Below are 14423 nucleotides of genomic sequence, written 5' to 3'. Positions count from 1 at the left end.
AAGCATGAATAGCTAACACATTTATGCATTAGCCTTCTAAATATATTTGTGAAAAGATTTTTCTGCGGCCTTAGCTACTACATTTCCACTGAAAAAGCAGTATTTCCCCCTTGGAAAGCTGGCAGCATTTTGACATGTTTCCTGGACTCTAGACTATGCTACCCCATTTATCCAGAGTGCTTTGAGGAGTGTGGTCTATGGCTGCAATCCTATACCACTTACCATTCCTGAGCAAGGTTCTGGAGCAAGTGGTATCAGACCAGAGCCAGGTGCTTTGGGAAGAAACTGATTTTCTGGATCCATTTCAATAGGTATAGGCCCGGTTTTGGCACAGAAATTGCTTTGGTCGTCCTGTATGATGACCTCTGTCGAGAGAGAGACAAGGGAAACCTGTCCCTGTCAATTCTTCTCGACCTCTCAGCGGCTTTTGATACCATCAACCATGTTATCCTTCTGGAGCGACTCTCAGAACTACCGTATTTTTCGTTCTTTAAGACGCACCAGACCACAAGACGCACCTAGTTTTTGGAGGAGGAAAACAAGAAAAAAAAATATTCTGAATCTCAGAAGCCAGAACAGCAAGAGGGATCTCTGCGCAGTGAAAGCAGAGCTTCTGTGATAGCTGCACAGCCTGCATTCGCTCCATAAGACGCACACACATTTCCCCTTACTTTTAGGAAGGAAAAAGTGAGTCTTATAGAGCAAAAAATACGGTAAGTGTGGGTGGCACTACTTTGCAGTGGTTCCAGTCCTACTTGGATGGTTGCTGCCAGAGGGTGTTACTTGGGGAGTGCTTTTCATCCCCTTGGAATCTTCAATGAGGGGTTCCGCAGGACTCAATCCTATCCCCTGTGTTGTTTAAAAGATGTTGTTGGACTCCAACCCCCATCAGGACCAGACAGCATAGGTGATGGTCAGGGATTATAGGAGTTAAGAGTCTAACAGCAACTGGAAGACCACAGATTCCCCTGTTTCATAGCTGAAGGTCTAATCTAGATTTGCATTTGAGTCAAAATTAGGCCTGCTAATAAGAGCATACTGTTCCATGTCAGGAGATGGTACCGGCCCATAGCTAACCTCATAAGTAGAACTCCAGACAAAGCATAGGATGATCCAGCTAAGGTTATCAGGACAGTGGTGTCTCGGGCTACAATAGGAATAACACAGGTCAGCCTGAGCTGTTTCATTTGAATAGGGTGATGCAGGGAACAGCAGATTATAAACACTTCTCCATGTGTTTTGTGCTCTTGGTAGCACTTGTGTCAACAGAGTCTGCCTAAAATAAGAAACCTTTTTCTTGCAGATGCCTTGAAAGCACAACTTAGGTGCTCCTTTATTACTTCAGAGAATTCTACAAGGCAGAAATGCAGAGTCCTGTTCTTTGATCTTTGTTAAGGATGAATTGTTTCTTGTGTGGTATTTCTGGAAACATCATTGTAAGAGGTCTGAGTTATTCTTCCCCAGAATGTGTAGTTTCATTCATTCTCACCGGGGGCAAACCGTCAGCTTCTCTCAGTTGTTCATGTTTGGGTGCCACCACATTTGCGGCATGGTCGTGCTCTTCAACGGCCCTGACCCCTTCTTTCACGCTCTCCATGGCCAGCTTGACAGGTATTGGTGGATCCGGCATGGGTTTGAAAAAGGAGGTATTTGCCAGGTTCAGTGCAAGGGGAGCCGGAAGGGGAGGGTCCAGGGCTGGCATTGCCTCGGCAAGGTCTCCCTCGCACTCCTCCTGTAATCATATCAAATATATCACATAGTCAGGATGAACAGTCCAGTGAAACAAAAAAAATTCCTTCCAGTAGCACCTTAAAGACCAACTAAGTTAGTTCTTGGTATGAGCTTTCGTGTGCATGCACACTTCTTCAGATACTGTTCCCCACCAGTCAAATTCACTTCCTGGTGCAATGGGAACAGGCTCACCCAGTGAGTTTTCGATTTGAACCCTGGTCTCCCCTGGCCTAACACTCAACGGCATCACACTCACTCACTTGTGAACCCACAAAAGGAGGGCATTTTTAGCCCAATATTACTTTTAATTCTGGGATAAATAGCAACCTTGGGGAGGCAGATCAGAACGGGCGAGGGGCCACAAGGGGTTGAATCCCCTCTCAGCAACATCATGTGTGAACATCCCCTCTTAATTGCGGCTCTTTGGTTAAAGAACAACTGTGGAAGGGAACATCATGTGCTGACAGTGCAGCCCTGTGTGTGCCTCTTTTTTCAGTCTTCTTGGGTTCAAGGGGGCTTACTCTCAGGTAAGTTGGCATAGTAGAGAATGGGGAGGGAGCACCAGGCTGCACAGCACAAGGACCTGAAGACCCTGGGCAAGAGCGGCCGCTTCATTGGCTTCCTTTTCATCTGCACCCACTAGCTGCTCCTTGGCATCAGAATCTGCGACCTAAGGAGGACAACCAAGGGAGAGGGCATAATCTACATATTAATTCTTTACTGTCCCATTCTTCAGTTCACCACACTTCATAATCATATTCAAATTCAGGAAGAAAACCAAAACAAAAATGCACCAACATTTTAGTGGGCAACTAGGTACCAGAATCTGCCAGTGATTTTGCTTTCTAATTAATCAGGAACTGTAGTTTGTTAAGGGTGCTGGGAATTGTAGCTCTGAAAGATACAGTGCCCAGGATTCTTTGGAGGAAATCATGGGCCTTGGTGGGTCTGCAGCTATTGTCTTTCAACAGCCCTGTTCATAATACTGAGCTTGCAACGGCTACAGCAGATAATGAAAACAGATACAAATTTCCATAAAATCTACCTGTTTCAACATAACCAGAGACATGGGCTCCTTGGTGACGTGGTCAGACTCCTCCAAGTAGTATTCCACTTGAAATCCATTGAGTAAAAACTTGAAATTGCTTGAGTACTCAATAACGTTCTCTCTCAGTCTCTGTTCATAATATTGAGCTTGCAACAGATATGGCAGATAATGAAAACAGATACAAATTTCCATAAATTCTACCTGTTTCAACATAACCAGAGACATGGGCTCCTTGGTGACATGGTCAGACTCCTCCAAGTAGTATTCCACTAGAAATCCATTGAGTAAAAACTTGAAATTGCTTGAGTATTCAATAACGTTCTCTCTCAGTCTCTGTTCATAATACTGAGCTTGCAACAGATATGGCAGATAATGAAAACAGATACAAATTTCCATAAATTCTACCTGTTTCAACATAACCAGAGACATGGGCTCCTTAGTGACATGGTCAGACTCCTCCAAGTAGTATTCCACTAGAAATCCATTGAGTAAAAACTTGAAATTGCTTGAGTACTCAATAACATTCTCTCTCAGTCTCCTGTACTCTACAGCCTGCTGTTTGAAAGTTGCCATTAGCAGCACTGGCTCTGAGATGACACCCAACTCTTCCTCGCCGATATTTTCAAGCAAGACTAGGGTTCTAAACTGGATGGCATTCTCCAAAGTCCTTACGTAAGTGGAGTCAGACACCTTGATAATGGAAAGATTATAGTTTGCTGCTTCCGTGCCCCTATCCTCCTTTCCTCCCAAGCTCATCTTTTCAGCCCTTTCCAGTTTTTGAGAGCATTCCTCAATGGTGTTTTCAAGTTTTTTCTTCCGGTTACTAAGTGATTCAAGTTCATCGTTCAGGTCCCGGAGGCGGTCAATTACTTTCTTTAGTCCGTCTCTGTCCGTATTGAGCTTCTGCATCAGTAGAGTGAGCAACCCTTCCTCTTTCCTGAGTTCTTGATGTTTTGGGGCCACCACCTTTGCCACCCGGTCGTACGCATCCATGGATCCAACTCCTTGGCACAAGCCTTTGCAGGCAGATGATACAGCTGGCTCTATGAGAGATGGCTGAAAGTCCACATGGCTGAAAGTCCACAACTTCTCTCTACTTCTCTTCATTACAGCTGGGAGGAAATTCTCTTTGTCAGAAGTCTTCAAGGAGTCGAGGAATTTCAGGTGCCTTACAACCATTTGGGAACTACCTGAAATTTCAAATAAATACATATATATTAAAATGTTTTCAAAATATAAATATCTCATTTTAAAAATCTGGGAGATTTTCAACCTTGCTGTTCTTTCCCCTGTAATAGTTTTGGGAGCATCCAGGTGATTCTTAAGCCAAAGGAAATGGATAAGGTCATAAAATGACACCTGCATCTATCGTTCATCTTATTGCATTGAATGCAGGGGGAGGGACTGATGCCCATTGGACTTTTAGGGCAGAATACGGGAGAGTCAACAGTAGTGGGGAATTAGAGCCAATGACAGGCAGAGTGAACTAATTCTGGCTTTGTCCTCACCCTCCTTCCTGCTGAGTTCCATAACAGCAACACTGGGTCTAAGGAGGAACAGGAGCAGATGGGGGCTGGCTAACAGAGGCTTAGCTTTTTAGGGCAGTTCCCCACTTGCCCCAATGGACTAAAGTCTACTGGTTGAATGTCTGAATATATAATATAAAGTGGTACGATGAAAATGCTCAGTATCAACAAAGAATCACATGGCAACCCCTCCCAATAGAGGATTAAAAAAATAAATTACCACTTCCAGTTGAATCAGGTTTTCTTTCTGGCTTTTTTTTCACATTTTCCATCACCAACTTGACAGGTCCTGGTGGATCGTTTATGCAGTTGACAAATGAGGTATTTGTCAGCTTCATGGGATGGAGAGCCGAAAACGGACCTTCCAGGGCGGGCATTCGCTCCACCAGGTCGCTCTCGCACTCCTCCTGTAATGAGATCAATTATATACTCAGTAGGGATTTGATAGCCCTGGTCTCCCCTGGCCTAACACGCTAACTGCATCACACTCACTCTCTTGTGACCCCACAAAAGGGGCAATGCTGGAGCTTCATGCTCTGTAACCGGGGGGGCAGAGAGAAGGCGGGGCGGGGCGGGCGTCCTGGGGGGCGGGAAGCGCTGCCTGTGGGGGCGGGGTGCCCAGCACGGGGGCAGCTGCAATGGCACCCTGCCAGGATCATGCTGCCGGTGGTGGTGTGCTCCCCCTGCACTCCTCTTCCTCTGCCAGTGAAAAGGGGGGCATTTTTAGAAATTTTTAGCAATAAATGCAAATGTTTTACCTTTAAAGGTAAAGGGTAAAGGGACCCCTGACTGTTAGGTCCAGTCGCGGACGACTCTGGGGTTGTGGCGCTCAATTCGCTTTACTGGTTGAGGGAGCTGGCGTCCAGCTTCCAGGCACGTGGCCAGCATGACTAAGCCGCTTCTGGCAAACCAGAGCAGCATACAGAAACGCCGTTTAGCCTCCCACCAGAGCGGTACCTATTTATCTACTTGCACTTAGACATGCTTTTGAACTGCTAGGTTGGCAGGAGCAGGGACCAAGCAACGGGAGCTCACCCCGTCACGGGGATTCAAACTGCCGATCTTCGTATCAGCAAGCCCTATGCTAGTCACATTTTTTTCTTACCTCAGCATGTTTGGTGCCAGAAATTGACACCAAGAGAATTATCCAGAAAATCGACATCGTAATCTATGAAAAAAGAAAAGCAGATGAATATTGTTTTAGACAGCTTTTAAATCCCAGAACACTTTCCCGCCTAGGTTGTTCACCTAACAACTTACCTATTTGCAGCTCATTTGCTGAAATGCCCTCTGTGCACCAGATAACCCCAATATAAACTTAACATTGGATTGTGATGTAAGCTGGCACCCCTGCCTTGAATTATTATGCCAAGATGGGAAAAGTTAAAATTGTCATTGCTAGGCAAGATTTCAGTCATAAAAATGAATGTTTTGCCTAGAATGATATTTTTATTTCAAATAATACCTCTTGCGACTGATTCACTATTTAAAGAATGGCAAAATGGGTTTATCTAGGTGTTATGGCAATGAAAAAAACCACAAGTTAAAATGAAAGTACTGCAAGATGTAAAGCAAAGGGGAGGATTGGAACTGCCTGATTAGAAATTGTATTTTGCCACCTATTGCTTAGCCAGAGCATTCCCACATCCCACTCTTCCTGAATTCTGGGTGAACTAGAATAATTCCAGAACAAAAATTCCAGAACAGCAGCACATGTGCTTTACTACAGTTTTACGTTTCCCCAGTTCATTCCTTTGCATGCACATACCAGTGTGCTCTGCAGTTTAAGCTGGACGCAGCTCAACATGGGCTTCCTCCATGACATTTCCATATCTTTCTAGGGCACAAATGAGATGGGAGAACTAACGCAGTTGCTCCCTCAGTCTTAGGGCGCAACAAGGTGGAGGTGGGCGAGCGGGAAGACGAAGCTCACAGGATCCTTATCAAGCAAAGCAATATACAGTGTCATCATGGAAAGAGTGAGATGGATGGGGGATGTCTTAGCCATGACCCTGCAATGATGGCGAAGAAATTCCAAACAAGGCTGAACTGGCCCCATGAATAATTTGTCAGCCTGGAAGTTGGAAAAGAGTAAATGGCTTCCAAATGCAGCAAAAGTGACATTATTACCAATAGGAACAGTTTGCTATCAGTCAATATGCAGAGCCAGACCAATACATTTTGCTGCCTGAAGCAAGAAGCAAAAACAAAACAGTGAATCTTCAATCCCATTCCACGTACAGCAGCCAATTGAGCTGGCAGCTGAGTCTGACAATGGGGCAGACAAACTCCAGACAAAGCATGGGATAACCCACCTAAGGTTATCAGGACAGTGGTGTCTCGGGCTGCCCTAGGAATAACACAGGTCAGCCTGAGCTGTTTCATTTGAATAGGGTGCTGCGGGGAACAGCAGCTTATGAACACTTCTCCAAGTGTTTTGTGCTCTTGCGTCAACAGGGTCTGGCTCAAGTAAGTAACCTTTTTCTTGCAGATGTCTTGAAAGCGCAACTTAGGTACTCCTTTATCCCTTCAGAGAATTCCACAAGGCAGAAATGCAGAGTCCTGTTCTTTGATCTCTGTTAAGGCCGAATAGTTTCTTGTGTAGTATTTGTGGAAACATCATTCTAAGAGGCCTGAGTTACTTTCCCCCAGAATGTCAGTCATTGCACACATCCTCTAAAATGTGTCCAGCCCATTCACTGCATGAGATATATGTTGTCCCCCTTTGAATCTCCATCTTTTGAGTTCTGGCCTTAAGGAGCTAAAAGCTTGAATACTGCAAAGCATATCCATAAGGCAAGTGAGCTGGTGCAATAAGGTATTGTATGGCCTAATTAGCCGAGCCAATATTGCTATCTGGTTACGGCGAAAGCTCAGGGGTCGAACAATTATTCAGACATGTAGTCCATGTTTCATATTTGACTCATCCTCTTCTTTATGATATATCCAATCCAGTCATTTCTTCCTGTGCAACTGATTATAAAAATAGTTTTTCCCTTTGAAGTTGTGCCTTATCTATCCTACTGCTTTCTATGCTGCTGTGGCTGTCTGTACCAAAGAAAATAAACAAAAGAGTGTGATTGTGATTGTGTGTGTGTGTGTGTGTGTGTGTCCTGACTAATCAAACAGCAACATAAAACAAAATAGGGGGGAAAATAAAATAAAAGTAGCAGACTCAAATAAACTTTGTGATCAGTCAATATACGCCCAAAATCTAATAGCTGTGTTCCCTTCACAGAGCTGCAAGCTCCAGAGTTCTCTAGGAAGAGGAACTAACCTCTCAGCACCCTTAATAAACTCCAGTTCCCAGGATTTTGGAGGGGGAATTCATGACTGTGTAAATAGGTATGACATTGCTTTATATGTATGGTGCAGATGGGGCCAAAAACCACCAGAAGATTAATATCTGGGGCAGCGAGGGGAAGGCAGAGGGCAAGGAAGACCTTACATGGGAATGGACGGATTATGAAGTTAACAGAATCAAAGAATCAAAGAGCTAGAATGGAAGAGAGGGTCATCTAGTTCAACATCCTGCAATGCAGGGACTCAAGCCCATGACCCTGACCTGAAAATGAAAGCCAAGGTAGGAACTGGGGAAAGCCAGAAGCAAAGTTGAATGAAATAACAAAGCAAAGAGTTGGGCTCAACACAAGAAAGAAAACTGGGAGCAAAGCAAAGCAAAGAGGACTGCCAGACCAGTCTTGGGTGGGATTCAGCCACATCCCAGCAATTCCCTGTTGTGCAGTCAAGGTGATTGGGAGGCCTTGAACAAACCCACTCCTCCCAAAAGAATGGACTTTTTACAAAATATTCCCCCTCTGTGAAAAGCTGATAGTTTTCCAAGGACTTCTGCAGCTTTACAATATGCAATTGGAAAGAACAGAGAGCTGGAGAAGCCTGTCCTTGTTGTCGAGTAATCTCCTACCATAGTTAGATTCACCTAGGAATAGAAACAACGCATTTCAATGAAATGGTAAGGTGTTTATAGAGCATGCAGAGATGCCGTCTGTTTAAAACAGAAGACTAAATAAGACTCTGCTCACAAGGTGACCGGAGCCCTCATACAGTGGGCTCAGGGGGGAATTGGAACCTACAGTGGGACACTTTTAATAAGCAGCCTGATGTTAGCTGGCCTTGCATTACTAGGGATGATGGAGTTTTGTCACAAATCCCGATGTACTATGGGGGTTTGTGAGGGCGTTTTGTGAGAGGGCTGAGGTGGGGTTTGTGATGGCCCTTTGTGAGTGGGTTGAGGTGGGGTTTGTGATGGCCCTTTGTGAGTATGCTGAGGTGGGGCTTGTGATGGCCCTTTGTGAGTGGGCTGAGGTGGGGTTTGTGATTGTGCTTTGTGAGTGGGCTGAGGTGGGGTTTGTGACTCAAACCCTTAGGGTGAGTCCCCAGTAGCATTTTATCTTTCAGCCTTGTAGATGTTAGCATTTATGGAACTGGACAATAGCCCTTTAAAGAACACAGCCAGCTCCTCCGCAAAGGCAGGGCTAATTGCAGGACAGGGTTTGCCAACCTCAACCTCTTTGCTGAGACAACATCCACCCATTAACCACATTCAAGAGAAAACTGCAGCCACTGGAGGTCACAGGACCTGTCCATGGTCCTGATAGGGCCTGCCTAAATCTGGGTGTATTTTTATTTTTATTTATTTCTTAAGATCTATACACCACTTGATTGCAAGAAAAGCTCAAAGCAGCTTACAAAAAGAGTAAAATCATAAGAGCATCTAAAAAAAGGAAACAACTATTGAAAACATTGAAAAATAAATAAGATTAACGATGGGCAGGGAGCAAATTAAAATGTATGGCAAGATTCTACATTTATGGATGTTTTTAGCAGGCACCAAAAAGTGTAGAGTGAAGGTACCTGCTTGGGAGTTCCAACTGAAAATATCAATTTCTTACAAATGCGGATCAAGTATTATGTGTAATACTTGTAACAGTGCCAGTTCCACAGATCCAAGCAGTTGCATGGGCATATATAGGATAAGGAAATCTCACAAGTAAGCTAGGGACAAGCTGTTAAGGGCTTTATATACTAACATGTATATTTGACCTTGGCCCTGAATTTGATAGTGCTAAATGGAGGCACATGCTAAGGAGCCTGACCTTACCTGCATGACCCTGCTGTTCACTGTGATATTATCTGGCATGACCACACTGGGAAGAGATATTTACCTAATATTGCCTTTTTAAAAAAATAATAAAAAAGCCTGCTGCCACTTTCTCTGTGACCCCAGAGCCCCAGGGGATCAGAACTTTCATTGCACCCCTTTCCTGATCAGCATAAGAAGATGTCTGGAGCCCAAGAAACAGGATTTGTACAGCATTCATGTAGACTGATTAATAGATACAGTGGTGCCCCGCAAGACGAACGCCTCACAAGACGGAAAACCCGCTAGACGAAAGGGTTTTCCGTTTTGGAGGCGCTTCGCAAAACGAATTTCCCTATGGGCTTGCTTCGCAAGACGAAAATGTCTTGCGAGTTCCTGCGGGGTTTTTTCCCCTTTCCCCCCTTTTCCTAAGCCGCTAAGCTGCTTATCAGCTGATCCGCTGATAAGCCGCTTAACAGCTGATCGCTAAAAGCCGCTAAACCGCTAATAGCGCTAATCCGCTAAGCTGTCAATGGGCTTGCTTCGCAAGACGAAAAAACCGCTATACGAAGAGCCTCACAGAACGGATTAATTTCATCTTGCGAGGCACCACTGTACTGAATTCTTGCCTGAACTTGTCATGAGTACTCTCAGGTACTATGACCTCTTCACCATTTTTTTCCTGAAGCAGACATCCAGCTGGTTGAGAGATGGCAGCTCTGCAGCACAACCCAAGTCCCATCCACGATAGCCTGATTAATCATCTTTGCTGCGATTGTTCCTTGGCCCTGGCCAAGTGAAGTAGTCTGGATGCTTTCCATGCTGAGATCATCAAGCCTAGGGTCAAATATTTAAATACAAATTGTTTTAATAAATGTGCAAGGTTTTAGTGTCAGGAACGCTATTCAAGAAACCCAAACCGAATCTTCTCATTTAAAGTAACTGTCACCTTTAGAAGACATCTGAAGGCAGCCATGTAAAGAGAAGCTTTTTAATATGCAATGTTTTATTATGTTTTTATATATGTTGAAAGCTGCTCATGGTGCCACACAGTCAAATGGGTGGGGTACAAAGAAAATTATTATTATTATTATTAAAGTGCTTTTTTGAGGACTTTCAGGCAAGCTGCTGTTGCAAAGATTTCTGCACACAACATACAGATAAATTAAGGAATGTCAGTAGGAAGCTCCTTTATTTATACAGTCAGAGCATGGGTTCATCTAGCCCAGTTAGGGTAACACGGACTGGCAACAGCTCTCCATGGCTTAAGGCAGATTTCTCTCCAAGCCTTACCTGGAGATGCCAGCAACTGAACCTGTAAACCTTTCCATGAAAAGGGTACCATGAACTGTGGTCTTTCTCTGCTGAGTTCCCTTGGCTGCATTTTGTGTGCTGGAAAACAGGCCCTGGGGCAGAAGGGAAGGTTGGACCTACAGATGAATCTGACCCCAGAGATGCTGTCTCTGGGGATCCCAGTTTGGGAGTCTCATAAGAGCATAATAAGAACCAATGGCCCATCTAGTCCTGAATCCTGCTCTCATAATGCTCAACCAGATGCCTGTGGGCAACTTGCAAGTAAGTCTTGAACACAGCAGCACTGTTGCCTTCTGTGGTTTCCAGCAACTGGCATTGAGAAGCATTACTGCCACTGGCCATGGAATCTCTGGCTCGAGTTTAGAATGGGGGACCCAGGTCTGGGTCCAGCACCTCATTGAGAGCCAGTGTGGTGTAGTGGTTAAGAGCAGTGGACTCATGATCTGGTGAACCGGGTTCGCTTCCTCGCTCCTCCACATGCAACTGCTGGGTGACCTTAGCCTAGTCACACTTCTCTGAAGTTGCTCAGCCTCACTCACCTCACAGTGTTTGTTGTGGGGGAGGAAGGGAAAGGAGATTGTTTGCTGCTTTAAGACTCCTTAGGGTAGTAATAAAGTGGGATATCAAATCCACACTCCTCCTCCTCATCTGCTTGCACTGCCATTTTTTTTAAAAAAATATGGCTGTGAACTCCTCCTCTGGGTCAGAGTTTGAGCTGCTGCTCAGGGTGTGGGTAGTGAAAGATGCAGATTATAGCCTTGTTCAACTGGAAAGGCAGTATCATAAAAGAAGGATTTCATGTTGGGCATTCAAGAAACCTCACCTGCCACGAGATCAGCACCTGGCAACAGAACAAAAATCAGAGGTGGGGGTTCAATATTGTCTGCAATGAAGAGTTGGGTGGCTGGGATGATTTTATCTTGTCTCAGGCAGTCAATCTGTGACCAGATTCCATTCACCAGGAAACTCTACTTCATGAGGTTTGGCAGAACCATAAATCGTTTTCCACTCCACAACATTGGACTCCACATGATGCAACAGCCCATGCAAGTTTTTCAGCCCTGAGGAATGCACAGTTTCAGCCCATGATTTGTCAGACAACCACTCTGGGGCAGGATTCACATCCGGGTTCTTGAGCGCAACCTCACCTGTCAGTAGGAAACGCCAGACCTCACTATCAATCTCATCTCTCCCTTTAACGATCCCTATAGTCAGAAGGAAGGAGAAAAGAAGCTTGACCTTCTCAAACGGGGATCAGCAGTCGTTGTAGATGCTGATTGTTAAATGTTCAATTATTAAGTCAATCCTTTCTTCCAAAACGTCACTTTTCCTGCTATTGGCCAGAGACTGGACATAGCAGTTAATAAACCATATCAGGGAATACAGTGGTGCCTTGCAAGACGAAATTAATTCGTTCCGCGAGTTTTTTCGTCTTGCGATTTTTTCGTCTTGCGAAGCACGGACTTTGGAAAAGCTTCAAAAATCACCAAAGTCTTCAAAAACCTCAAAAAAGGCTACCACACCGTGTGCTATGAGTTGCTCCTCAAAGTGAATACACAGTTTTAAGAAAAAGGAAACAAACTTGCAAGACAAAGGAAACAAACTTGCAAGACGTTTTCGTCTTGCGAAGCAAGCCCATAGGGAAATCCGTCTTGCGAAGCAACTCAAAAAACGAAAAACTCTTTTGTTTTGCGAGTTTTTCGTCTTTCGAGGCATTCGTCTTGCGAGGTACCGCTGTATTGATACATTGGTTCCATGTCAGCCAGATCAGACACGCAGAAAACAACTATTGCTAAATGAATGGCCACTGGCTTGTACCCCAATTCAGGTGATATCTATTTCCATTTCAGTAATAGTGGTAATTTCTTGCTTTTCAGAGATTTCTTCAGACAACTCTTTGGAGGAAGAGATGATTTTAATAGCTGTTTCATCTTCTAAGATATTTCCTTCTGACTTGGAAAGAACTTCCAGGATTTTGTCTTCAATCTCCTCCAGCTGTTTCTTGTTTGCTGCACTTTCTACAATCAGCTTGTTCTTCTCTTTCAGCTCAGGCTTTTCCTTTGCAGCCACAGTCCCAAGAAGCTAAATTTTATGGTGATGATGGTGCCCTTGTTGATGAAATAAAAGCAAGTGTAGCTTTCACACCTGCAAATGGCTATGGTGGCAGAGCAACACTCCTCTGATGACCTGGGAGAAATTGCTCAGGTTGAAGACCGTAGTGAGATTCTGAAGGAGTCAGGAGGAGGTTTTCCGCAGCCATCGTTCTGCCAATCCTTTGAAAAGGGGCAAAAAAGTTAAATGTAACCCTGACCTTTCTTTCCAACATGCCCCACCCCTAGGTTCTCTTCTCCCACTTTGCCACAGTGAAGAGTTGCAGACATCACGAGGGATGAGCAAATCTGTTAATTTCGGTCTCTCATTTCCCCAATTTTATGTTCAGTTCTGCTGATTTCCACACCGGTTTGCAATACCCACCCCCCGGCCAAAAAATAATAATAATCATTAGCATTTGAGTGCTAATTTCCCCTAACATACACACTTTTGTATGTATTTGCCTAATATGTCCATTTTTGCAAGCCATTTTCCCTAATATAATTCATTTCTGCATGTTATTTTCAGAAATATATGCATTTTGAACACTGATTACCTAAGTAATAATAATAATATAATAATAAATTTTATTTATACCCCGCCCTCCCAAGCCAAGACCGGGCTCACGGCGGCTAAAACCAGGTATAAAAACAATTGATTAAAATACAACTTAAAAAACAAGATTAAAATACAACATTAAATTGCAGCCTCATTTCAGTAGAAACTCAAATCAAAAACTTTTTTGGGAATGAAAACGTCAAGTGTTCACCAAGGCTAACTATCCAGACTGGTCCTACATGGGCCAGAAAAAAGCCAGGGAAGTCCCCAAATAGGAGTTCCATCACAGAAGGAGAGGGGGGGAGAAAGAGGGGGGGAAGAAAGAGGGGGAGGGGATCAAGATGATTCCAAGCTAAAGGCCAGGCGGAACAACTCTGTCTTATAGGCCCTGTGGAAAGAAATCAGGTCCTGCAGGGCCCTGGTCTCATGAGACAGAGTGTTCCCCCAGGCCAGAGCCAGTGTAGCATATGCATTGCATGACCAGGCTGCAACAGCCACAGCCCCCAGGGATCATAAGGAAGAAATAAAATTAGGCCCCAACTTTATTAAACTTCCAAATGTAGGAACAATGCATATAAAAAGAACATCACCAAAAAACAGAAAAAATCAAAAAAATCAAAATCAAAATCAAATCCAACCTTAAACTCACTCACATACATTCACTTATTTCCTTGACTTCCTCACACCTCCCATTTTTGTATTCTAATTCAATTTGGATATTTCAGCAAATCCTTCCAACTTTGTTTTTATCCTACTAATTTATCTTAACATACAATAATTCCCCTCTTTGTATTCTAATTCATATAGATATTTCAGCAAATCCTTCATCTTAATTTTATCCTTATATCTTATCTTAATATACTGTGATTTTCCATTCTTTCTTTCACCAAATAACCATCCACTTTTACTTTATTTAATCTTATTTCCCATTAAAACTTATATATCTGTACTTATTCTTAAAACATTTCCCCTAGGGTCAAAAAAAGATTCCATTTCACGATTTTCCCATCTCTCATTAAAAGAAAAAGAAAAAAACAAAGTTATATTATATACA

The 14423-nt window shown here is 43.8% G+C and overlaps 1 protein-coding gene and 1 long non-coding RNA gene across 7 annotated transcripts in view; one reads left to right on the top strand and one right to left on the bottom strand.

Annotated features, from left to right (window-relative positions):
* Positions 1-14423, top strand: part of LOC307220958 — a 216495-nt gene that overhangs the window by 197105 nt on the left and 4967 nt on the right. The window lies entirely within an intron of this gene.
* Positions 1305-11646, bottom strand: LOC307220855 (dynein axonemal heavy chain 3-like). 6 transcript variants are annotated; one of them, XM_079984999.1, is made up of 7 exons: positions 11544-11646; positions 10036-10243; positions 5411-5473; positions 4526-4712; positions 2777-3969; positions 2315-2401; positions 1305-1732 (listed from the first exon to the last, which is right to left on the bottom strand). In XM_079984999.1, exons 3-7 carry the CDS (start codon positions 5465-5467, stop codon positions 1451-1453), a joined length of 1806 nt encoding a protein of 601 aa, XP_079841125.1. In that variant the 5' UTR covers positions 5468-5473; positions 10036-10243; positions 11544-11646; the 3' UTR covers positions 1305-1450. The 6 variants fall into 6 exon arrangements, with proteins under 6 accessions (XP_079841125.1, XP_079841127.1, XP_079841126.1 ...); XM_079985001.1 differs by lacking the exon at positions 10036-10243; XM_079985000.1 differs by lacking the exons at positions 10036-10243; positions 11544-11646 and adding an exon at positions 6784-7836.

Source organism: Podarcis cretensis (genome assembly GCF_951804945.1).
Source record: "Podarcis cretensis genome assembly, chromosome: 7".
NCBI classification, from domain to species: domain Eukaryota; kingdom Metazoa; phylum Chordata; class Lepidosauria; order Squamata; family Lacertidae; genus Podarcis; species Podarcis cretensis.
Note: the sequence above shows the minus strand (reverse complement) of the source record. Positions and strands in the feature narration are given on the sequence as shown.

What these genes read in the sequence shown, in the direction of transcription:
- LOC307220855 (XM_079984998.1), bottom strand. Translation starts at nt 6,136, where the DNA reads ATGGAAATGTCATGGAGGAAGCCCATGTTGAGCTGCGTCCAGCTTAAA. An exon ending in TTAAACTGCAGAGCACACTG is followed by an intron (nt 5,474 to 6,073) that starts GTATGTGCATGC and finishes CTTTTTTCATAG; the next exon opens with ATTACGATGTCGATTTTCTG. An exon ending in CTCTTGCCCAGGGTCTTCAG is followed by an intron (nt 1,733 to 2,314) that starts GTCCTTGTGCTG and finishes ATATGATTACAG; the next exon opens with GAGGAGTGCGAGGGAGACCT.